Here is a 27,659-nt window from a genome sequence, read left to right as displayed (position 1 = left end):
TGTCTCAGATAAATAAATGATTACAAAACTGAATATCACACTAAATCCGTGTAGAAGAAAAAAAAAATAAGAGAAAGAAAAATTAGTTTCAGTACCAGTTAAGTATCGTGGAGTCCAAACTGTAAAAAGAGAAAAAAAGGGTAAGACTCACGCGGTTTCCAGTAATAGAATGTCTTTATTGGTCCTTCTCTATATATATATCATTTGATCAGCTGCTCTGGCCCTTTATAAGATGGCATCGAGTAGTAGGAAGATAGTCCGAGGATGGTGATCAATAAAGGTACAACATATTAAAAAACTATTTCGAGATCAAACTATAACAGCGATCTTCCAGCAAAAAACTATTTTATGGTAACCAATATATAACTAATATAATGATAATGATTTTACTATTTTGTACCTTTATTAACTACCACCCAACTATGGTGACTATATTCCTGTATATATACATTTAACTTTCAGGAAAATGGAAATAAAAAAAAAACATTAAAAATTAATAATTTAATTCATAAATTAAAATAATTATTCTGTGAGTATCAAAACATTAATTCTGTGTCAGGGATGGTATGTATTCCTTTGTAAGCATTTCGCCATACTTCAAAGAAACAGATCGTTGAATGAAAACGATAAAAAACAACAAGAGGCATGGAAGCGTGAGTAATTATTGTCCATGGCCATTTTCCATAGAAGGCGAGTTGAAGTGGTCTCAGCTCCGCTCTATTCCTCTCCGTTATAGTTGTCGTCCACATCGCTATATTTACCAAACGTAAATATGTTAAGCTTTGCCTTCCTGGCTTCTTGTCTTGCTCTCTTGGTGTTAGGCATCTATAACAATAAATGTAATAATTCAGTTTAATTATCTACAAAAAGGAAGGTAATACAATTATTTAGTTTTGAGGTCTTTGCCCATTAAAAAGTATAAATGCGTTCTTGTTTTTACAATTTTTTACACAAGTTAGAACCATGCTTAATTAAAACATTTTAAAAAAGTTGTCAGTTTTCGAAAACAATATCTAAATTCTTTAAACATAATTTCTTCCAACACTAGATAAGGAAAGTACTGTAATGTATTTACTAGATATTTGTAAGTTGACATAATTGGATTTAAAAATTCACCAAGAGAGGAATTTCGTAAATGCGACAATTTACGAATTATCAATTTGTTGATAAGGTGTATTGTAGCTAACCATCTAAAAATTTTAATCCCTGTTGGTACAGCGATAATTATTGTAGCAGATGTAAAGTAGGCTTGAGTATCTACGTCTATTCCTACTGTGAATATATGATGGGCTCATACAATAAAACCTATGATTCCAATTGATACTATAGCATAAATTATACCAATATTACCAAATGTTTCGTTTTTTCCTCTCGCTTGTCTGATAATATGTGAAATTAGTCCAAATCCTGGTAAAATTAGAATATATACTTCAGATGAACAAAAAATTAAAATAAATGTTGATAAAGAATGGGATCTCCTCCTTCTGATGAGTCAAAGAATGAGGTGTTAAAGTTTCGATCAGTAAATAATAATAATGTTTATTTATTCTGGGATTGATCCCTTTAGAATAATTTACAGGTGTCAAAATTAGGCTTTAGAGCTTTAGAGTAAATTACAAAATAGAGATGAAATTATAAGATGTCATAAAATAAAATAATACAGTGAATTTAAAAATATACATATAAACAACAATAATTAACAGAATATATAAAATAATGATAAAACAAATAAAATAAAACCACTTGTCATATCTTAAAACATAAGATGAAATAAAAAGAAAAAAAAATGATAAAAAATTAAATATAATTAAACTAAAAAATAATAAATGAAAAGATATAATTTCTGCTAGTGTACATATTTACAATTATAAACAAAAATCTAAGACATAAAAAACAGAAAATATATAAAGCTTTTTTGAAACTTTCAATTGTTATTCTTCCGGAATTGGGTGGACAGAAGGTTGTCGAAGATACGGGGTTTGAAGATTGGAAGGGTATCAGAACGACGAATAAATGAAAGGATGAGGAAAGATCTATCAAAGACTGCAGTTCGATGGGTAGTTACATAAAAGTCTGAAGGCCGTGAGCGGGTACTGCGGTAATGCACTGAGGACTTAAATTGAAAGTTATCTGAGATATACGATGGAGGCAGGACTGGATAATTTGATAGAGAAAGGAAGCAAGGAAATATTTACGACGAAAGAGGGGTAAAGCCACTTCAACCCTTCATAAAATCGGGTGACAGCGGGGTCCCTGGGATCAATATCAACCCTTAGCGACCGTCCCTATTTCTTAATTATAACAACACAAATATAAAAAAATAAATAAATGTAACTAAATTAAACACTAATACTAACTAAATACTATTTACAAATTAATTATAAAATATTATAATTAACACAATGTTTGCCTTTTCAAATGCACTTCCCTCCTTCTGTCCTCTTACTTATCCAAATTTCCATGCAAACAACGTAGAAAATTAAATGGAGATGATCAAGACTGCGGTCAAGAATAAAACAGTTTTAACTATTTAACAAATGTTAAAAGAATAAAGAAGTGAATAAAGTGTGTAAATGAATTCCTGAAAGTAAATATAATAAAGTTTTTTACTCATTTTTCTTTTTAACCTGGACTCCGATTTATAAAAAAACATGTTTTGGATATATTAATTTTATTATTTAAATGACAAATTCAATCCTTATTTCTTAAATTCTTTATTACAGTGGACTTTTCAAGCTCAAATATAATCTTTTCGTTATTCCACATTTTTTACATGTTTTTCATATCCACCACTTAATCCATTATCATCCTGCCAAAAAAAGGATATATGATATCCACATATCAAACATATAAACACATATGTTTTTACTATAGCTCAAAACATCCACAGTAAGAAAGATTTTGAAGTAATGTAATTGATTTAACATTTCACCCTTTTGAAAATGTTTTAATAGTATTTAGTTTTTATTAAATTATTTTAAAGATAGATATAGAGTGCTACCAATGGGTAGTTTCTCTAAACACCTGTAACACTCCAATTTAACTTAGATCAGATTTACTAAATGTATTATAATGTACAGTTGTAAATAGCAATAAATAAATATTTAAAAAAAGGATAGAAACTCACCTTTTCCACCAACTATCTAATATAAAGAGGGTTTGAATCGAAGTCTGAGTAATTGTAAATAAGTCAGGCCATATTGACGCTTCCGGTGTGAAATAGCAAGCAATGGCCGAAAATACTGAATACAAATAAACTCCAAACTGTGCCTTCAAAAGGAGAGAGATATCGAGTCCCAACTTCAATGAACCTTTTGAATCTAAAAATGTTATTTATGTAAATAAGTATGTTTATGATTATTTTAAAAAATCTATCTTATCTAAGTATAATTTTAACATTATCTGTGTGTAACCTTAAAATGGTTCAGTAAATGTTATGAGTGTGAATCTTTTTTTTTTCCTAAGGTTGGGTTTATTAAGCAAACATCCTTGTCAGGATCACAGAATTTTAGCTGTACCTAAATTTTTCCATTCATTTTTAGATCATAGGCTAAGTTCAATATTATTTTATTTCTCCTAATTTGTATTAATTTTAAATGTACCCAGTTAATGATTATGTTATCTGGGCGATAATGAAGGATTTACAATGATGAGAAGATAGTTGAACGTGGATAAATAATTTTTTTAACTTATTTGTGTTGTTTTCTGACCGCACCCCCAACCATCTTCTCATATAAAAGGATTTACTATTAATCTAAAAAGTTCTACAATGTTAGCCAATTAAAACTGCCTTCCTGCGAGGTGGCAGGGCAGGAAAGGTCCCAAAAACCCTATTAACATCACCTCATAGCTCCATCTACTGATGCACCCCAACCCCCTCCCCCACACTTCTTTTGATTTCAGACTGTTTCTCTTATCATTTCACTATTATCTATTGTCTTTATTATTTGTATTTTTATTTTTATTTATCTTTATTTTTATTTATATATTATATGCGATATAACACGAGGAGGCCCCTCACCACCGGACTCAAATAGTTGCTGAACGGATAGCTCATATGTAAAATTAAATATAACAGGTAACCTTTAAATACCAAAGGTAGTAAAAGGTAAGACACAACACGAATTACTTTTTCTTTCTACACAGTAATGCACTACTAACTCACATTTTATTTCTGTTTTAGAGGGTTCGGAAAAAAAAAAAAAAAAAAAAAAAAATTAAAACTGTCTAAAATAGTCAAAAAACCTAACTGTTTTCTATCTGAAGCACATTGTAATATATCACTTAATCAATAGGAACCGTTATTTTTTTAATGATAAATTGGTGTTCGATTATAAATATGTGTGAGATTGATAAAATCTTAATAGTATATTGGGCTAATATTAGCGTATTAATAAGACAAATGTTTATAGCTTATAGAGACTTTGTGCTCAGTGAAACTTCTTAAGTGGAATCTAGTTCGTAAGTGACAAGAGTATACCCATGATAACAAAGAATATAACCCTGATAACATAGAGTGCCCAGGTGCAAGTAAACGTACTGAGCCAGGAGACAGGAATTACTACCATGAGAAGCCTTAATTTATTCTACATGAGACAGATAGCTGCAGGAAAACTGTTTTCTCTTGGCAGTTTACTTCCTTTGTTTAAAATGCTTTACTTAATAATTTAATACAAATTATTAATTTCCAGTAACTTTACAGTTCAAAAGATAAATTCAATTAACAGCTGATAAAAGTAACAAAAAATACAAATAGAAAAAACTAAAGTGAAAATCTGCAAAAATATTATAATTCAAATAACAATTTATAATTACTTACTAGTATTTAAAAAAAAATGGTATGCTATTTCATTGAAAAATTGCGTTTGAACTGTAGCTGGTTGACATAAAATAACTGTTGGGAACCAAAGTGCTCGCAATAAATATTCAATAGGTTTAAACCTGAATTATGATGACCATTGAATTATTTTTTACATATTGGAATACTTTTGTATTTTTGTGGCTTAGTGTTTGAATAATGGTTAATTATACTAAAAGGTTAAGTAAGCAAATGTGTACCGACAAAATTTTCTACAATTATTTTTAATAGATACATTGACTTAAAACATAAATATATCAGCCAATAATACTCACTGAATCTATGTACACAGTAAGCCATGTTGCGCATCTCGAAAGATGCGATGGCAATAGCCAAGAGAGACGTGGAATTTAGAATGGTATCGCAAACTGTAAGACACCAATAGGCAGCGTCCTGTCGTGTTTCATGTAAAGCAAAAAACACCAATAAACTGATTAGTGTATATACGTTAATAAGCAATCCACCTACTAGTCCATTTTCAGAATTCGTGCAATCCACAGAATACTGTTTATTTTCTTCTGAAAATTAAAATTTATTCAAAGAAGTATATTCATACAAATTAATATAACAATTACATTGCGATACATAAATAAAATTTAGTGCGTTTCATAGTAAACACACTATATGGTAAAATTATACTCAAATTTATTTAGAAAAGAAAAAATTGTTTATAAAATGTTTTAAAAAAAAATTAAAATCATCGAACCACCATGTAACAATAGATTTTGGAAATGCACTTTGAACCCTATTGTACCATGTTTGTTCAATCGTCTAGCAGAACAACTAATAAGTATAGCAATCTCAAAGGAAATTAAAAAAAAATCTTTTGCTTGATTCTTGCTTAGTTTTATGAATCTTAATAATTTTTATTGACCAAATAACTGCTATTAATTTTTTCTTTTCTGCACTTAGTGACCTTGATTCGATATATATTCAAAGAATAATAATAAGAATTTACGACTAATACTTCTCAAGAATTTATTAGATTCGTTTAATTACTTTACTTTATTTCTTTACTTGGTACTTTATTGCTTATCACTTTATTTAATAATAATAATACTTTATTTATTCTGGGACGAGTCCCTTTAGAATAATACAGAGAAATATAAATATGAGGGATGAGGAGCCTCAGAGATACTTAAACAAAAATACAAAGAAATATAAATAGTCATTATAAAAAATAATTATAAGTTACTTTCTCACTTTTATCAGTTGAACAATAAAAAAGAGAAAAGAAAACGATGTAAAAATAATTAAGAATGACATAATTGTTTACATACATATTTACAATTATAATGATTTACAATTTTATGGGTTCTGAATGGATAAGAAATGATTGAACAGGTGGGATTTAAAATTAGGGAGGGTATTAGAGTGACGGATGTTGGAAGGGATGGAGTTCCATAAGAATGAGGCTCGGATAATGAACGATCTATCAAAAGCAGCGGTTCGGGCCTTGTGTATAAATCTGAAAACCGGGAACGAATAGAGGATTTGAATGGAAGGAGCTCAGAGATGAATGAAGGACGGCGGGATTGGATTACTTGGAAGATGAAGGATGCCAGGAAATACTTATGACGGTAGGAAGGATAAAGCCACTTCAACTCTGCATAAAAACAGGAAACAGAGGCATCCCTTGGGATCCGAAGATGAATCGTACACAGCAATTTAATGGGGTGTATAACAAAATAAAAATGAGCGTTTTATCAAATTCAAGATAACAATAGACTATACTTTGAGTATTACAGTATACTGTATTTGTTAGTGTTTTATTTCAAATAAATAATAATACAAATATTTGGCTGAAAAAACTGTTTTTTTTATACACCCCCATCACTTATTATTTTATGTATTTACTTATTACCTTACTTATTTTATGTATTTACATTATTTATTTACTTTACTTTATTTTGCTTAACTTTATTCTTAGTAATTTATTAGCTCCGTGTTCATAAATTTATTAGTTATAAATTCTTATCATTATTATTCCCTTCATAAGTCATTGTTCATTATTTTATTTGATATGTATTATTTTATTTTGTTTCCAATCGAACCATTGGATGAAATTGAAAACTGAAAAATAATTTTGATTCAAGATTTTTTCTACACTGAAGCTCAATTAACTTTTGTAAAATTTTCAAAATTAAAGATTTAAGATTTAAAATTTTAACAAAAAAAATTTCTAAACCTACAGAAAAAAATGCATGTTTTGAATTAAAAATTGCACTTTTTTTTCCTAATAAAAGGCAGAATAATCGAAGATGTCAGAAGTGCTGCCATCTCTTGCCTTAGAAACACACCATTATGTCATACACCTTTTTAGCCATAAGCTTTCATTTTGTAAAAAAATATTTTTTTATTAAAAAATCTACTAACAATGATTTATTCCAAAACACTTATATCTTTATATGTTATTTTTTTATTATTCTATATAATAATTATATTCACTTTGAATTTTAAAAGGATAGAAAATTTGAAATAAATAAATTTTAGTTAAAATTTAGCTTACGCTTTGTTAAAATCTCCTTTTCAGGTTTCTCTTCAGTTTTAATGGGCGGTCCAATATGCACATCCTTCCACATTTCTATTAAAGTTACAGCACATATTAAGCTGATAAAAAAATAAAAACAATATAATAATAACATATTTATTTCTTTTTGGGGCCACCCCAAAACAATAAATAGCTTACATATACAAATAGAAGAATTAATAATCATTGATAATGTAATTATGAAACTGGAATAATAATTATAAATCAATATTACACTAGAAAACTAAGCTGATAGTGTCATTTAAATTTCTCACAATCAATAAAAATATGTGAGAAGATAGTTACCCAACTATCTTCTTACATATTTTTATTGATTGCGTGCGTGCGTTCAGCAAAGATACACAAATAAACAAAACTTATTCCTTTGTGCCGATGTTTCGAACTGAATTTCAGGCCTTGATCAAGGTTGAAAAACATAACTAAATAACAACCTTAATTCAGAGGAACATAAAAATAAAAATAAAATAATAATAAATAAAAACTTGAAAATATACATAACAATAAATTAAGGAGGTAGTAGTTGATACTAAAAGAACATAAAGTATTATATTATTTAAGTAAGATTATAAAAATAAATGACAAAAAAATAAAGAAATAACCGTAACGAAAGGTGTGGAAAAAAATTTAAATGATGAGTAATTGAATTAACATTATAAAATAAATAAGTAATAATTAAAAATAATGAAATAAACTTAAATCAATTTTTTTTATCATTTATTTTGTATAATTTTTACCTCTATAATAAAATATTTCAATCAAAGACCTGGAAGCCGAGATGAGAATCAGAAGGCTGATGTTCTATGGGCACATGAAGAGGACGAAGAAGGAAAGATTGAAGAAGATCTTCAAAAAAAAATTTAGCTACAAAAACATAGGAGGATACACGAGGCAAACAAGAGAGGAACTAAAAAGACTTAAAATTTCAGATACCGACTGCCTAGATAGAGATACGTGTAGGAAAACCAATCAAGGAATCAACTACTATCTACTTCTATTGTTATTAATCAACTACTATCTATTTACTTTATTGTATATTATATTTACAAATTTGTTTGTTTATTATTTTCCTTTTTTTTTTTTAGGTTTCTCTGAGTTATTGTTGTTATCTCTATTTTTGTTTTGTTTTTCAGGCTTGAAAATCAAGTCGAAACATTGGCACAAATGAATAAGTTTTTGTTCATTTGTGTACTTTTTTACTAACTGCACCCCCGACCGTCTCATAAAATTAAATAGGCAAAAAATGTGAGTTTGAAAATATGTGAAATAATTTCTCAGGTTAAAACTATAAGATTCTGAAAGAGAAAGGTTGGTTTAAGAATAGGGAATCAAATATAGCAGATATTATAAGGTAGGGATTTCAAGTTCCCTATTGGATCTTTTTTTGTTTCCAGTAAATCAACTGAGGATTTCAATCAAAGGAGAATGTAAGTGATGGGACTTAAGGAAACATGCTAGGGACGAGCCATAGGGAAAGAGCCACGCTAACTTGCTATAATGGTGGGATATATAGAGTACTTTGAAGCACACTAAAGGTAAATCTTGAAAAAAAAGTTCATGATTTGCTAAATAAAAATTATATCAAATGCATTGTTAAATTTACCTATATTCGATTGCACACGGGAAGAGATAAGCAGTAGCTCCACTCAATAGAACCCCTGAGGTAGAGTTAGTACAGTTCTCGGTGTTGTAACTATGTATATCATCTGAAAAGGAAATATTTACACAGTTTATTTATTTATCATTTATATGTTTTCTTTATATTTATATTTATTATATTATATATTTTAATATCCTCTTTTTTAATCAATAGTTGATATTTATATATAAGTGATTTTAGTTATGTTGTGATTTTACTGAAAAGTTCGGATTACAGAAAGTATTGGGAAAAATGGTGTTTGAAATTGGACAGTTTGAAGTTTTAAAAAATAATTCTTTTTCAGAGAACTCAATTTTTTTATTAATTAGGTGCTATGAGTCTTATAACATCACTGGTCATGAGCCATATTTTGACCGGCTACACTTTTGTTTTCTTTTACATCCCCAGTAATGCTAAGTGTTGATTCAATTTTTTTAAATTATAAGTTTGTTCATTTATATGTGAAAAAAGTATAAAATAAAAATACTTTTTTATGTATTTATTTAAAATGTTATAAAAAAAAAAAATCAAATGATTTATTTAATAGATATTATGTATTTCTAACTCCAACAAAATTTATTTTATTTTATATTTTAATGCATTTATTATCTTGTATGCCTTGGAAATATTTGTTGTGTTTTGTTTTTAAATTCTGATTAAACATTACCTATTTGTGCTATATTAAAAAAAAACTATATTGAAAAAACAATATATTGCGTTTAGAGAGAAAATATGTTCAGAGAGAGAGATATATATAGGGAAATAACGAAAAAGAAAAAAAAAGTGAAAATATATCAAGGAAAAACAATAAAAGAAAAAATAATCATATATTACCACTGTGTATTATATATTAATTTGAATTATACCATTCCTGTTGTGGTGGCAAGATTATTAACTTCTTCAGTGGCAATAGTCGACGTTAGCAAAGAGACTGTTTGAAATGGGTTTGCCACTGTCAAAATTATTATCAACATTTATATTTCTCTAGTATATTTCTTTTAAATCTATTTTTATTTATAATTCTTTTCTTGGGACCACCACAGAAATAAAAGTCGACCCCCAGGCAAGATTCGAACCGGCGCAGTTCCTAGGTTGCAAAAACCTACGCCTCAACTCCTCTGAGCTACAGACGGTCCAGCTATTAGAGTAAAACAGAAAATAATTCAAGCCTGGGTCCTTGGAGTTTATAGCCCAGTGCCTTACCAATGAGTTACCCACTCCCACTCCCACTTAATATTTAATTATTCTTTTTTATTCCAAAAACAATAATATAATGGCATAATAATAAAGACAATTCAAACCATTGTGGTGTTTATCAATAGAATGGAGATGATGGATCTCGTGTTTGGTTTCCTCGACCACAACAGAAAGCCATTCCGCAATGTTAGTAGCTAACATATGTCCTAGGCACATTCTCGTTATAGATGGAAATCGAGCCTTCTTTACGTTCTAGAAAAAAAAAAAAATTATAAAGTACATACGGAGTTTAACTATAGTAAAACTAAGTATTTAATCATTTAGATAGTTATTTATGTGTAGCATCCCTTTAAGCAACTGTAGGGGACTTATATATTGAGAAAAACATTATAACAGTTTTATTATATTTAGACTCAGAAAAAAACATTAATAAAAAAGTCATTTTAAATGTTAATAATATATAAGTAGCAGTCAAAAACAGATACAAAAATAGCAAAAAAAAAATTATTTATTAGTACCGACATTTCGCCCCACATTGCAGGGTTTCTTCATGCACTAAATCCATTCACCTCTCTGGATTCATCATGAGCAGAATCCATTCAGTTTTCTAGATTCAATGAAGGTCTAATAATATGTAGTTTTTTTTGCTATTTTGTATATTTTTTTTACCGCCCCTGGATCATCTTCCTACGAAAAGAGCATTATATTGAACTTATATACTCACAATGTCACTCAGAAATATAAAATGTATTTGCAGTAATGCAAAGATCATTCTAAGCACTGGTTTAATAGCACTTATTATAATACTGTTACATGCTGTTCCAGCGATCAGGAAATACTCTCCCAACTCCAGACCTGAATAAACCATACTTCCGATACCGAAACCTGTAATAGAAAAAAATAATTTGTAATCAAGTAAGATAACGTGGGGTAAGAGTGTTTCAAGGGTGAGGATCACAGAAAATAAAAAAACTGACAGCATTAAATCAAAACAAAAATTAGATTGTTAAAAAAAAAAAAAGGAGAAGAATTTAACTTGAATCAACATGTAGAATTAATAATATGTTATATTTAAAAAAAAATAAGGATGAGAATATAAAGAGAGCTACAAAAACAAAAACTCTATCTCGTACGAATACTTTCCCTTACTATATATTTCATATATAGGTAAAAAAATTACAATTAAAATCATTAATCCACTGAATAAAAAACTAAATATATTAAACTTTCAATTAATCTATCTACATCCCTAAATCTAGAAACTACCGAAGAACAATTGCAGGATCTACTAGTTAAAACATTAATGTCACAAGAACTTTTTTAAAAAAAATAGGAAAATAAAGATGACATTTCAAGTTATACTCTGAAAAATTTAGTGTGCTCTTACCCCATATTTTCTTACTTAATATTTTAGAAAAATTCTCTGATAGAAAATAGTTTGATATGCTTACTCGAAGCGCCCAGCCTCAAGTAGAAACTTCCATAGTGGTTTGTGTTTGCTTGTTTACGATTTTTTTTCACAGCTTCATTATTTGAATATTTACCTAAAAGTTTTAAGCATTTATCAAAACTAAAGTATATGCTGGTTGTTATTGCTATTGCTAATTAATGAGAGTTAATGTTAATTATCACTATTATGTAATATACTATAACAATAAAACTAGGAAAATATTGAGGAGAAGATAGTTGGGGGTGCAGTCAATGAAAAACACAAATAAGTTCAATTAACTTATTTTAATGTGCCAACGTTTTGGCTAGAGTTTCTAGCCTTCTTCAGGGCTAAAAACAGAACAAGATAACAACCACAGTAAGTATAGAAAAATAAAAAATAAAAAGGAAAGTATAAACAGAATAATTTTACACATAAAATGAAAAATTTTATTGGATTAATTCTATTTTGTAAAATTATTCATTTTATGTGTAAAATTATTCTGTTTATACTTTCCTTTTTATTTTTTATTTTTCTATACTTACTGTGGTTGTTATCTTGTTCTGTTTTTAGCCCTGAAGAAGGCTATAAACTCTAGCAGAAACGTTGGCACATTAAAATAAGTTAATCAAACTTATTTGTGTTTTTCATTGACCGCACCTCCAACCATCTTCTCCTCATTCATCATCCACGGTCAACTATCTCTTATAATTAGGAAAATATTGTAGCCAAAGAAATTTTGTATGTACATTTTTTTAATATTTTATCTTTTTTTAAATATTTAAATGGATTAAGGGTCACGCAGGGGTCCCAGATAACAAGGCATTTGGCAATGGCTAAATTAGCCTTTACAAGTCAACCAGCCACTAAGTTGCCTTACACCAATTACTATAAAATGATTAAATTAGATAAGATAGAAAACTGGCAAAAATAATATCAGGAGAATTCCACCGGGCAGTTCAACTCAAATATATTTCCTCATATCATTCAAAAACTGTAGTTTTTACAAGTAAACTTAAGAAAAGACATTATAAAAATTTATATTAGACTTACGACTAATCATGGAATTTGCAATAACTACTTGCATAAAATAGTCATAACTGAAACTTTTCAATATGAGAATTGTAGTGGTAATGAAACCCTTAAACATATTATACTTGAATGTCTGGCATACAAAAAACAATTAGAAATATTGTTCAAAGATCTAAATATAAATCAAAAGTTTATTTATTATAGTATATTAAAAGTAACAGACTATACAAAAATATGTTACATCCATCAATATTTAAAATCTATAGATATAGTTATGGTATAGTATATTAATAAATCGGATATATTTAACTTAATAATAATAGTAGTAACTAAGGGGAAACAGTCCTACAGAAATTTCATAGAATATATTTAATTAATATTTGGCTGTATAGAAAAAACCAATGCCACCCTTACCGAGGAAAACGAAAAAAAAAAAAAAAATTCTTAGCGACCAAAAAAAGTATTTTTGGCTATTCATCTGTCTTAATGTGTGTTTTTCTGCGTCACAATTATCTTTTTTGAATGGGGGGAACTGATTTAGTTACTTTTTTTTTGTTTTGTAGGGTTAAAAATAACTATAATTATAAGAAGACTTAAGATATCTATTTAAAATGTTTACTTACTCTTTATTTTCTTTACAGTTTTCTTCTTAAATGAGATCACATGCACAGTTAAAATAAAAGCTAGACTTCCTCCATATAAATATATGTAGAAGAACTGAAATAAAACATTTATCAATTGATTTCATACATATAATTTTTGAAAATGAATTAATTTAATCATAATAAAGTACTTTAGTTATTATAATAATGCTACATTTACTAAAATGAAATTAACTTTAAATGTATAATTATTATTTTATCTGAAATAATAAAAATGAATCCCTCCGTCCAAAAGGACTTGAAGGCCTTAAAAGCCTTGCTCTGATTCTTGAGTATGATATTGTAGTGATGTTGCTACTATTTTTTAGTCACCTCTCAAGACGCCATTTAAAAATTGACATGATGTTACCTAGCTGCTACAATGAGAACTACTACAGTTGTGTGGCAAACATTGTACATTGAAATATTTATTTCTTGTAAATCCTTTGATCGTACTAATTAATAACCACATTATATGTTGTAATATTCCTAAATATATTATTTGAATCATTAAATTTTCTGATTCCCTGAAGATTAAACTAATGTCTTAAATAGAGCATCTGTCGATGGAGTTTAATAGACCATGAGAAATAAATAAGCGCAGCTTAAAACACCAAACTGTGCCCCATCCCTCCTTCCTGGGAGGTGGCAGGGCAGGAAAGGGTCCTAACACACTATAAACATAATCGAAGATTATTGATTGACCGTGTGTAGAGATGAAAGGAATATGGTCCGGGTGCGGTCAAAAAAACTCAAATAGTAGAATTATACTATTTTATTAAATGCAATTTTTGTTTTGACTGCCGTCAAAATAGCCCTGACGAATCCCTACAACGTGGGGCGAAACGTTGGCTCAATAAAATAGTATAATTCTACTATTTGAGTTCTTTTGATCGCACCCGGACCATATTCCTTTCATATAAACATAATCCTTTAACTCCTTTCTTCTCTCGCACCCCCTTCCTCATCCCTACTATTTTTCAACTTCTGACTATTTTTTATTATTTACAATTATCTTTCGTCTATAGCTACTTACTGTTTTATTTCCTATTCTCTATTTAACCATCACGAGGAGGCCCCTCACCTCCAAATATTTTCTAATCGAATACACATGGAACGGACACATCAAAACACCAGATAAGTATTTCACCATATACCTTAAAGTACCACTGGTAAAAAAAGGTAATATCCAATCTGAATTATGTAGCGTAAGGCAACCTATTAATTTAATGTTTTTTCTGTTTTATAAGGATCAGAAAAAAAAATATGTGAAGTTCACCTTCAGAAAACCACCTCCTGTCATGACAGTGAGTGACGATCATTTTATAGATCAGTAAATTCTAATGCTATTTTTGGAAATTTGTATGGGATTATTATTTTACTCTGCTTTTCCTGGATCTCTCCTCTATTCTTCCCTTTGTAAGGGCCTACGGTTAGTTCCTGTAGACTTGCTATTTCTTTCACGATCGTAAGCTAGTTCCTTAGATCCTATAGGACTTGTCATCCTCTTCACAACCATAGGCTAGTTCCCTATGGAGTGAAGTTTCTATCATGTAAGGACTTGTTCCAGTAAAACTCATCTGTCAATTCATCTCCTAGCTCAACACGCATTGTCGAAGCCTTCTGGTACTGAGTATATCTCATCTCCTATTGGGGTCAGATCTAATTAATTAAACACAGCCACCTAGAGAACATTATTAAGAGACACTCCAGGTTTGAACTCTCCATCAACAACATGATTCATCAACTAATCTCATATATCTGTTTAATGTTGTGACAGTGCGGATAATCTACACATAATCATTCCAGCATTTAATTACTCTTGGTTACTGATATAAGAAGGGTCCAGAGGTAAAACAATATCCATTTTTGTCGATTTGGGGACAATATTGTAGCTCTAACACTGAATAATCGAACAGTATTTACAGTTCAGAAGATGTAAACATTCTAAACTCTTAGCTTTTTGACCATTCGGCCTCGTGGCAGAAGAAATAAATGAATCTTAATTTCATTCTTCTTTAAAAAAAAAGAACAAGTTATTTTAACCATCAACGGAAGCATATTGAAGTTATATAATATGATGCTGAACTTAATATCTTCACTAAATTTTATTTATAAATAAATGTTCAAAAACAATGATAAAAAGTTGACCATTATTTGGGGGTGCAGATGCCTAATATATCTACTTTTCAAAAGGCTGCCGTATATTTTTAGGTTTATAGCCAATAACTATTACAAGTAGTTAAATAACATAAACTACTTTATAGTACATTTAATGAGTCACAAATCTAAAAATATATGGTGTCCAAAATTTATTCTTTTTATTTTCAGGGATTTATAACCTTTTTTTTTACTTTTTTATTCATTATGTCAACCAAACAACATTCCGGGCTCTTCTGCCCGTTATCAAGTTCTTACTACCAATTTCTGGACATTTTGTCATTTTAATTGAAATAATTTTTTTATATATTCTAAATTGAATATAAGTGCTATTTTGTAATCCTTTTTTTTTTTTTTATTAGTGCTGTTTTTCAAATTTTTTGTCTTTAAAATAGCACTTTTTGCCCAACGGTATACCCAAATTTTAGAGCATTGGAACAACCTCTGGAACTTAGGTTGTAGGAATACAATTGAGTTATGGAAATGGAAAAGACTGTAAGTACCAAAAACTTATTTTTGAGAAAAATAAAGATCCTATGAATCATTTATACTCCATATGGGTGATTTGCCAAGTGATGGAGGCCCCAGGACAGCAGGTTGCCGGCTATACTCCCAACATTGAGTCTTCCCAGGAGAGGTGATCCTGGGCTATGTACTGTATTTGTCCTTAGTGTCAGTGTATCTGAATAGTATACAGTTCTATTATGTGTAAGTGCGCTGTGTACTGAACTGAGAAGACCGGAGGATTGTTAATCCCCACCAGTCGGCCTCGTGGCAGACACGGGTGCATGTAGTCTGAGTACATTGGAAAACTAGGGGCAGCAAGAGGACACACCATCCCGGAGATGAGAAGACTAGCCAGGGACAGGAGCCGGTGGACTAAATGGACTGACTGCGACTTCATGCTTGCTGGCACACACGACTTAGAAGAAGAAGAAGAATAAGAGAAAAACAATAAAAACAGATGGCTGGCCACGCTTTTTGTTTGAAAATTATAAATAAATTACAGCTCTAGGAACTAAACTGTTCAAGTTAGGAACTTCCAGCGGTTACCAGTCGATTTGCGCTGGTTTTATCAACCTTATCCTGTTAAAATCTCATTTTTCATATTTCTGGCACTTACAGCTTTTTCTATTTCCATGCCTCTATTGATTATTTATATTTAAAATATGGTGTCCATTTTGAAAAATCTACCATATTAGGCCTACATACCTTCAAGGAGTGGTAAAATTTTAACCACCATCTTTTTCAAACAATTTTACATCAAAAGCCCTAAAAAAATTTACTTCTTTGTGGACTAGCAATTCTACAGGGAATTGAAATATTCTCTTTCACTATAAAAAAAACCTATTATAGACAATTACTATTTTGTTATGAATAATTTCTTGTATAAAGCTGTATATTTATAATAAATAAAAATGAATGTGAATTACATATTTAATTATTCCTACTTTACATCATAAAATTCTGCAGGTACTGTTGTAGTGATAATCTTAGTGATCGGCAGTGCCAAACCAAGAACTATAAGAAGCTTACAGTAAAGAGCCGACAGGATCACTGAAAGCGTATCTCTGAAACAAATAACTGTTATTTAAATCATTTTTATAATAAAAAGGATACGTGATACTACATGACTTAGATAACTGACAATGTATAGGATGGTGTTTTAGAATTGTTGTTATCAGGAGTTTCTGGTGTTTCCAATTGCTGTATGACTGGAGATTCCTTAAGCCTACAACATAAGTTAGTGAAAAAATTAGAAATAATATGATGATTAAAAATTTTAAACAATATAAACTTTAATTAAAGTGGACTTACATTAGAGTAAATGAAGTATTTATAGGAAGGCTGGGGAATGAGTGTCGAAGTGATGGAGATACGACGATTTGTTGCGAAGAGGGAACAAGTGCTATGATGGAATCCTCTTCCATCTAGATGATCAAAATAAGTATTAATAGTTTCTATGTTATTGATCATGAAAATAAAATGATTAATAAGCTAAGAAGAACAGTTAAGTCAACAGAGGTTATAAGGAAAGCCTGAAAAATTACGAATAGATCACGAGAATGAAAAATTTAACAAATATAGTAAGATGTTAATATTAAAGACAATTGAGTTATCAAAAGTTAACAAATCCACTTCTTATAAATAAATTTTTTTTTGACAAATTAAAACATCATAGTCAAGGAGAAGAGGATCGGGGAGTGTATTCCTGAGTAAAGAACTCTAATAAGTGGTTCTTATTTTATTTTGGCTTCTTCAGAGCTAAGTACTATTGGTCTTTGACGGGCTGCTGGGAGTGCTTGAAGAAGAGGCTATCCCCGCCACGGCTTACATAGAGGACTGGCTGCAGTTGTGGCCTCGAAACAGAGCTAGATTGATAGGTCAGTGTGTCAAGCTGATAGGAGCATGGTGCAAGAGGAAGAAATTAAAGATGGCCACTGTCAATAAACAAGGCATTCTCTTATGGTGTATGATTGACAGGGCCCACCCCATTACTCTTTGTATACAAACAGTAAGTATAAGTCCCAGTGAAGTTGTTACATATCTTGGGAGAAGGTTCAACCTGATGCCTCACTTGGACTATGAAAGACAAGCGGCTCTGGCTCCTAATGGACTCGATCATATCAGCGGCGCATTCTGGAGCCTCAGATATCAAGTAACAGTATTCTTATTTACAAGTAATATAACTTGAAATATGCATCCCCTGTGTGAAGTCAGAATCTCTCGCACTAGCAGAAAAGCAGGTAGGCAACAGTTAAGTTGATGGCTCTGCTATGAGTCGTGAGAGTATATAAAACAGTGTCACATGAGGAGGTACAGGGGTTGGCATAGGGAATACCTATCAACCTCTTCTTGCTGGAAGACTATTACCGCTGATGACAATGATAGGATAATTTATAATGATTCAAAGTTATGATAATTATTTAGAGATAATTTAGAGTATACAAATCAAACTCACATTAGAGAAAACAATCTGATGGTTTTAATGACCATTAGGTTCATTAAAACCATCAGATTGTGGAGGGTTTCTTGCCGTTTTTCAATTTCAGGTGCTTTTTAAATATTGCTCGATTAAACTATCTTCTTCTAAGTCTCCTCTTCCTGTTTTAAGCTCATAAATAAAACTTCTCAAAGATGTGAATCACTGTGATGGCTATTTGATTAAGAGTTTACACACATTCTGTTTGTTATCATATTATTCTTGTTACACTATTACTATTCATATTTTAACACGGCTATTATCTTGTTTGTAGTTAGCCCTGATGAAGGTCTGAAATTCTGGCTGAAACTTTGTCACAATAAAGTAAGTACCACTTATTGTTATTCATTTCATCATTTGACCACACTCCCCAACCATCTTCTACTCGATTATAGATTTTTAATTTTTTAAAAAAATCTTTATTTACAAAAAGTGGATATATTAACTTTCAACAGAATAATCCTCAATTGTCTTTAATGTTCATATCTTACATATTAGTTAAATTGGTTATTCTTGTGATACATTGGTCATTTTTACAGGCTTTCCTTGTTAAACCTATTATATAAAACTGTAACTACAATTATATTAGTTTAACAAACATCTAGTAAATCCATTAGTGAGTCAGCCAACACTATAAAGTCAATTTAAAATTGTTTTACAGTTGCGTCATTTTTCTTCCAGTCCTGTAGTACAAAAAGTTTAATTAAAGCAAAATAATATATTAATAAAAAAATGTATATGAAGTTAATTTATCTTTTTTGATTCTGATAACTTATTTCACTTTAACTCTATAATTTAAATCATAACTAATGACTTCATGCTCTTATGGTAAGTGTATTAAATAATTATTAATGAAGAATTTTGTTTGGAACCAAGGATTTTAGTATGATTAATTAGTTAAATAAGATGACATCCATTCATGTTTCATTGATATAATATCTAATTAATTTTCTGATTCAGTATTTTTTTATTAAACTGATTTCATATTAAAGCCCAATGTTCAAATTTTATGCAACTAACAGCAAGAGCGAGAATACTTATAGCGATGACCGTTGAAACAATGAATAATTGACACCTTTAATCAGAGGTCAGATCCTATAATTTCAGTACAAATATTAATTCACTAACTAGTTATTTGTTATTAAACCACTTCATTATTTTAAATACACAAATAATTTTCACAAATATCTATTACTTTATGATTAGTAACTGAGTTAATTTTATGCGAATTGAAGATTTAGTCTCTTTTTATTGGCAGTTGCCCAAATATATTTCTAAATGATTCCATTTGCATTCAATTAAGTCCATTTGGATATTTTAATAAAGACATTTTTCATAATTAAAATTTTAATTATTATAATTTTTCAATTTTGGCAAAATGGTTTTGAGAGTGTACATACACTCCACACTTAAAATTTTATTTCCTTGCTTTAACTCATTGTTTATGATATTATTAAACTTTTTAAAATAAATTACTGTTTATTTTACTTCTAGAGGTTTTTAATTGTAATGTTAAATTATATATAGTTTCATTACAACCAGAGATGGGCAAAAATTAGTTATAGTTGTCATGGATACAATATTTATTTATGAATGGTTCATTCATGAATGAGGGTCGTATCCATGGCAATTTTAGTTATTTGTTAATCATTTGAATATTTGAATAAAATAATTTTTTATAATTAAAAATTTAATTATTATATTATTTTAATTGATTTTAAATAAATTTAATTTAAGAATAAATTCTTAATTAAGAGAAAAAAACAAAACAAGGAAAAATAAACATTATTTTCTAATTTTGGTAATATGGTTTTGAGTGTGTACTTACAATCCACTCTTAGGTTTCTAATTTCAAACCTTAACTCATTGTTTATGATATTATTAACAGTTTTTAAATAAATTACTATTTATTTTGCTCCTAGAGGTTTTTAATTGTGACGTTACATTATAAATAATTCCATATTTTACTTATTGATTTCAAGTCAAAATTAAAATGACCCAATTACAATATAAAGATCCTGATATGTGATGTATATATATTTATTTGTGAATTGTATGTTTTGTAATAATCTTGTAAAATTTCATTTAGATTAATCAAGTTCATTTTGAATATTTTTTATAATGATTTTTTTAAATAGTTAAAAATTGAATTATTATATTATTTTAATTGATTAAAATAAAATTAACATTAATTTAATTATAAATAATTAATTGAGAGAAAAACACAATCATTTTTGAACTGGAAACAGACCTACAGAAGAAAGATTTTTCAATTTTGGTAAACTGATTTTGAAAGTATACATTTATTCTACTCTTAGAATTTAAATAAGCATTGTTTATGACATTAAAATTTTTTAAATGAATTGCTATTTGCTTTATTTCTGGAGGTTTTTAATTGTAAAATTAAAAATAATATCATAATTGACTTAGGGATTTGCATTGTTTAAGCTTTTTACTATACAATTTTAGATGATTTTTAAGGGCATCTTATAGTAGTTATTAATTTACAAAAAATCTAAACTTTTATTGTGACTAACTTTTATAAATGTTCCAGGAGATAAATATTATTACACTTTTTTTTTTTTTGTTTTTTTTTTACTTTTAATTAAGATACATTATCAAGTTATCTTATCTTTACTAAGTACTACATAGCAATAACAATAAATAAAATAAACAAACTAGTAATAAAATTAATATCTCAATGAACAATTTGTAAATGTTAATAATTTATTTTGCTTAAAAACAGTGAACAAAAATATTATTTTTATATTTTTATGCAATCAGAAGAAGCACTTGAATTTTGGATTTGAGAACTTTTTTTTTTTTAAATACATTAGATAAGAGCACTAGTGTTTGTTTTTTAAAACAGTACTTAAAAATTTATTTGTTTTATTGTTTACTAAACTAAAATTTTTTAAATACTTGAACATTAAATTTAAATATGATCATTTAATATTAATTTGGCATGCTTAGACAGGTCAAATGAAATGAAAAAAATAATTAATAGAATTTCAATTTTAGAAATATTCGTGTATTAATAAAATATTTAGATATTACATTAAAACAAAAAAAAAACAGAATTGTTTAGACTGTTTATTGTTTCTATCACAATATGATTAATTTATAGAACAGGAACAAACTGTGGAATATTTTTTAAATTTTGAAGTATTTCTTCAACAGAGCAAACAAAAAATTAGTTATTTATTATTAACAATAGTTATTTAATTATCTTTATCACATAAAATGAATTTTGAAATTATAATGATATTCAAGTATCAATAAAATATATAGGTATTGAATTAAGAACAAAAAAAATTCATTATATTGTTTACATTATAAGATTTGTTTTTCTAATTTAATTTATAAAAGATTTGAAAAGAATTTATAAGAGATCAGAAGAAATTTGAAAAAATATCATTTTTTTAATTTAATTTAAATAAAAAATAATAAATACAAACGTTAAATCATTATTTGTAAGCAGTTATAAGAATTTTAAAACTTGAATTTGAGAATATTTCCTTTTTATGTATACAAGAGATCAATGTTTGTTTTTTTAAACAGTAAATAAAAAATTATTTTTTAAATTGTTTACTAAAAAAAATTAATAATAAAATTTAATATTAATTTGGCATGCTTATACATGTAAAATGAAATTTTAAAAAAATTACAGAATTTCAATTTTAAAAATATTTAGGTATTACATTAAGAAGAAAAGAAAAAAAAAAATGAATTTCTTTGACAGTTTATTGTTTCTAATTAATTTATATAACAGAAACAACAAATTGTGACTATTTTTTAAATTTTGGAATATTTCTTCAAAAGAGCAAACAAAACATTAGTTTTACAACTATCTGTATCATATTAAATGAATTTCGAAATCATAATGATACTCAAGTATCAATAAAATATACAGGTGTGAATTAAGAAAAAAAGTACTTTTTTAATTGTTTACTAAGAAAAACTAATAATCATATTTAATATTAATTTGGCATGCTAAGGCATGTAAAATGAAATAAATAAAAAAAATAATAGAATTTCAATTTTAAAAATATTCCAATGTCAATTAAATATTTACGTATCACATTAGGAAAAAAGAAAAAAAACAATTTTTTTTAGACTGTTTATTGTTTATGTCCCAATATGATTTTTTTTTCTAATGTAATTTATAAAAGAGAAACAACAATAAATTGTGGAATATATTTTTAAATTTTGAAATGTAATAATAATTTAATATAAATGAGAGCAAAGAAAATAACAGCTTTACAATTATCTATATCACATGAAATGAATTTCGAAATTATAATGATATACAAATATCAATAAAATATGTAAATATTGAATTAAGAAAAACAAAAAAAAAAATAGAATTTGTTACATTGTTTACATTATAAGATTGTTTTTCTAATGTAATTTATAAAATATTTGAAAGGAATTTATACTAGATTAGAAGTAATTTGAAAAAATTCATTTTTTAAGTTTTTATAATTTAATTTGAATAAAAAAACAATAAATACAAATGCTAAATTTATAATTATAAGCAGTTATAAGAACTTGAGAATATTTCTTTTTATGTATACAAGAGATCAACGTTAGTTTTTTAAACAGTAAATAAAAATGTAATGAAAAAAAAATTAATAGAATTTCAATTTTTAAAATTTTTAAGTATCAATAAATTATTTAGATATAACATTAAGAAGAAAAGAAAAAGAAAAAATTCAGACTGTTTATTGTTTATGTCAATATGATTTTTTTTTTCTAATGTAAATTAAAAATTTAGAAATATTTCTTCAAAAGAGTAAACAAAATAATAGTTTTACAATTATCTGTATCACATGAAATGAATTTTCAAATTATGATAATAAATATTAATGTTACTGCTTGATAAAAAAAATAAATAAATATAAATTTTATTAAATTAACTCAGGTTAAAATTTCGATTGAAAATCACAAAGTTAGTACTACCGAATCAATATTAATATTACGAAGGGTTTAAGTTTATAGTAAATATGTTTGTTTTTTTTGTTTGTGTATTGTAAACAACAGTTTTGTTTTCCAACTAAGTTGACAGTACCGAATGAGAAGTCAGAAAATTAGTTCTAGTGAGCACAGTATCTTTCATAATGTTTAATATTAATGATTATTACCTCCACAGTAGGATTCCTCATGACAGACATCTTACATACTAATGTCACTGACAATACTTATTGCTTGACTGACACCAGTGGAATCCCACATTGGGAACCACAGAGCACTGCTCCAAGTTACATCCCCTCCAAAACAGAGTGGCCTTGAGCAAACCTGCTAAGATGAAAACGTTTCCTCAAATCAATAGATATCGATTTCATTTTATATAGTTTTAAATGTCAATGGGTTAGAAGAAGGTAAAACTCTACTTCTTGTATTTTTTTTCCTTAACTGACCCAGATAAAGGTTAAAGGTTCACTTATTTAGGTTAACTGAGTTCAAAAAAGTAGTTCATAAAAAATATTTCTACATTTATTTAAAACGTTTATTTTGGATGTTACATTATTCTAAATTATTAAACTCTTTAAAAGTAAACATTTTGAGTATTTAAATTTTAGTTTAAGAGTAATCAGGAAAAAAATATTCTGAAAGAAGTTTCCATGGCGGAGGTATATCAGAAATTCAACCCATTCTATGAGGATTGGTGCACCCTAGTACAAGAGCCCAAGAGGAGAAAAAAGTCAGTTATGTCACCCCAATTTTTGATTACTTTAATGAAAACTATGTATAATTAATAGTCAAAACTGATGAGTCTGCCAAGTATAGATAGGGGGAATAAAAAATGGCGTCTGTTTCAAAGCAATAAAAGAAATTAATTTTTCATTCAGAGCTCTATATCTTAAAAAGGAGGAACAAACAGGAGAAAACTTAAAAGAACGTCATTTAAAGATGAGCAAATTTGCTAAAATATGAGGCCTACAAGAGATATTTACGTTAAATAGTTCACGAGATACAGCTTTTTAAAAAGCAACATTTCATAAAAATGTTGTATGGGACGTACTGAAAGATCAGTCTATATCTCAAAAACCAGTTTTTCATAAATCAAATTTTTGTCCGAACAACTATAAATCAATTTATTTTAGTATATATCATGAAAACTATTATTCCAACGAAGATAAAGGTCATAAACTTCTTTATAGTCCATTAAACTAGCTTTAATTTGAGTGCTAATAGAGATGTACGTCACCTAGTTTCTGAAATATAGATTTCTCAAAATAAATTAACTACCAACTAATCTTTCAGTAGATTTTTAAGAAATTTTGCTTTTTAAAAAGCTATATCTCGAGAACTATTGGACGTAAATTACAGCTCTTTTAAGACTAATATTTCAGCAAATTTACTCTTCTTTAAATAATGTCCTCTAAGGTTTTCTGGTGTTGTTGGTAGTTTTTATGATATAGAGCTCCGAATAAAAAATTAGTGTTTTTTAAGGTTTTAAAACAGCCGCCTTTTTTTTATTCCCGCTACCTATACTTGGCAGACTCATCAATTTTGACTAGTAATTATACCTAGTTTTCATTAAAGTAATAAAATATTGGGGTGAGTTAACTGCCTTTTTTTCTTCCCGGCTCTTGTACTAGCCGATTTGCGGGTAATTGTCAGGTATTCGGGTATTTTATTCGTAATCTCCTTTATTTATTGATTCGTTTAATACATACATACATATTACATGGATGATATATGTATACAAGTGAAATAATGCCTTGTGTATTCGGGTGAAATGGATTTACGATATATATATATAGCAGAGTTGGGCAACTATGTAACTAATAGCTAAAGTCGCCATGGATACGATATTTATTTATCAATGATTCATTCATGAATAAGGGTTGTATCCATGGCAACATTAGCTATTAGTTTTAGTATAAAGTAGTATAGTGTCGCAATAGTTCTTTGACTTATTTTTTATTTAATCATTAGAGACTTTTTCTATTCTAACATGTTATTATTTTTCCTTAGATATTGAATTTTAAATATAGAAATAAAATTTCTTTTTTGGGTTCGGGATTGATTTACATTTGGGGCCCAGGTCGGATTATTTTCGGGCTCGGGGCTGATACAGTATTAAGTCTATGGGGAATATATGGAAATAATGTTTTCCCTCTAATTGTCATTACATTTGGTAAGGTTGTACAATCAGTTCACTGTCAAGGCGTATACATGTGACAGTTAATGCAAATGTTATTCTACTGACGTTACTTGTACTATTAACGATCATGCTATATCCATTGCTGAATTACTAAAAGTAAAATTATCGTGGCAGTGAATGCTGTTATGACTGTAACTATCAAATACCTACACCATGGTGTACTGGAACAAACTGGAAAGCAATAGCCCAAGACAGGCAGGCTTGGAGAAGGTTGGTTCAGGTGGCCAAAGATCTACAGGTTTGCTAAACAATGGCAAATTCGTGCACGCGCTAGCGTGTGTATGGGTTATTTGTATTGGCTGGTACAAGTTGGCTTGAATTTGAACCCGTTGAGTGTCGGTTTTTGGGCAAAAATCAAAGGGCGCTTGTGCTGCATTCACATGCATTGTTTTAGAACTGCCATCAGTCGATCCAACAACAAAAATCGATTAATTATAAAACATTAGTATGCTTGAGATCATGTACATTTAAATTAATAGAGGCCCTGGGCACTTTATGATAGGGAGCCTTCTAGATTATAAATGAGGATATTTTATTTACTGTAGCAAATTGATAGCTACATTTATTAAAGTTATTTTAGAAAAAATAAAATGTGACCTATGAAGCCATAGAAGGTAATGGAGAATGACGAAAAATGCATAAACATAAGGTCTGGTTTAACATGAGTTGGGTCGTGCTGGTGCATGCGCAATGGGTTTTTCCTTTTCGTCACTATGGTTATTAAATAATCACTTTTTTTTTTTTAATTCAGTTAACCTATACCATTGTTGGGCAGAAATTAGTTGTGATAAAAGTACTTGTACTTGCTTGCTAAAATTGCCATGTAAAACAATATTTATTTATTAATGATTAATCAATAAATACATACTGTTTCCATGGGAATTTTAGCTTGTAGTTTTATCAAAACTAATTTCTGCTCAACTCTGACCTATACATACATGAGCATTCAAGTTGACATCATAACTTCATGGTTCTTAATATTTTCAATTTTGATTCTATAAACATTTATTATTGAATAAATGGTAAAGAGCAAAATGTAAATTTTAGTAAACTTTTATATTTCTGCTTTACTTTTGCAAAAGAAATATTTTAAATTTTGCAACAAGAAAAATTTTAAAATCGATGTGACAGTAATGATAGTGAAGCAACTGTCACGTTAACTATCGCATGTATACGCCTTGACAGTGAACAATCGGACAGTTTTAATCATTGCGACAAAAGTCACTGTGTGTTTTGTCTTGATTATTGCTGATCTTGAAATTAATTCTCTTCAAAGTTTTTATTCATCTCATCAACAGTTATGGTGTTAGACGGTAACTTGAAGAAAAAATTGTATTCGCCCCGGACCCCAAAATAATCAGGCGCATGCCTCAATTTTTTTTTTTTTAATAATTTATTTATTGTTATTTACAACTGTATACACATATATACAACAAGTAAATTTGCTGTAGGTGGCATAGTGACATGATAGAAACATGTGGAGAATCTACCCACTGATAGAAATCCAATAACATTTCTAGAGGAGATCTTGAGGCCATCTTCTTTTCAGACGTCTAGGAGGATTATTAGGTAGTGAAGGAGAAGCCAGGTTAGAAACAAGTGGATTTGGGTGGTTGAGAAGTTTATTATGGAAGGAACGGTATCTGGTTCTGGCCTAATCGGCAACATAGGGAACGACATTGAGGTCCTGATGGATGACTTGATTTGTGACAAAGTAAGGAGCATTAAGGATTTTACGAAGGATTTTGGACTGTAAGGATTGGATTCGGGATGAATTTGATGGTTTAGTGGAGCCCCAAAGCTCAACTCCGTATGTCCAGATAGGCCTTATAATAGTCATGTAGATCAGTCTTTTGTAATGAATTGGCAATTTAGACCGTTTGTCTAGTAAATGTTGCAATAGTCGGAATCTACGAGCAGTTTGTTGTCTTTTTAGGCTTGTATGAGGATTCGTTTGTCGAGATGTAGTCCTAAGTAACGGATCTGTTCGACTGGAAT

At 28.6% G+C, this 27,659-nt stretch overlaps 1 protein-coding gene across 2 annotated transcripts; it reads right to left on the bottom strand.

Annotated features, from left to right (window-relative positions):
- Positions 1 to 486: 486 nt before the first annotated feature.
- LOC106690176 (proton channel OtopLc) lies at positions 487 to 23,882 on the bottom strand. 2 transcript variants are annotated; one of them, XM_014435518.3, is made up of 13 exons: positions 23,632 to 23,882; positions 17,323 to 17,435; positions 17,153 to 17,236; positions 16,961 to 17,075; positions 13,327 to 13,420; positions 11,694 to 11,786; positions 10,967 to 11,127; positions 10,347 to 10,494; positions 9,010 to 9,112; positions 7,368 to 7,468; positions 5,134 to 5,376; positions 3,128 to 3,320; positions 487 to 825 (listed from the first exon to the last, which is right to left on the bottom strand). In XM_014435518.3, exons 1-13 carry the CDS (start codon positions 23,659 to 23,661, stop codon positions 537 to 539), a joined length of 1,767 nt encoding a protein of 588 aa, XP_014291004.1. In that variant the 5' UTR covers positions 23,662 to 23,882; the 3' UTR covers positions 487 to 536. The 2 variants fall into 2 exon arrangements, with proteins under 2 accessions (XP_014291004.1, XP_014291005.1); XM_014435519.3 differs by lacking the exons at positions 487 to 825; positions 3,128 to 3,320 and having other exon boundaries at positions 5,136 to 5,251; positions 23,632 to 23,783.
- Between the last annotated feature and the right edge of the window lie 3,777 nt (positions 23,883 to 27,659).

The sequence above is a fragment of the Halyomorpha halys genome, unplaced genomic scaffold, assembly GCF_000696795.3.
Source record: "Halyomorpha halys isolate HHAL.00 unplaced genomic scaffold, Hhal_1.1 Scaffold1603.1, whole genome shotgun sequence".
NCBI lineage: Eukaryota > Metazoa > Arthropoda > Insecta > Hemiptera > Pentatomidae > Halyomorpha > Halyomorpha halys.
The sequence above is the reverse complement of the archived record's forward strand: the minus strand, read 5'-3'. Positions and strand labels throughout refer to the sequence as shown.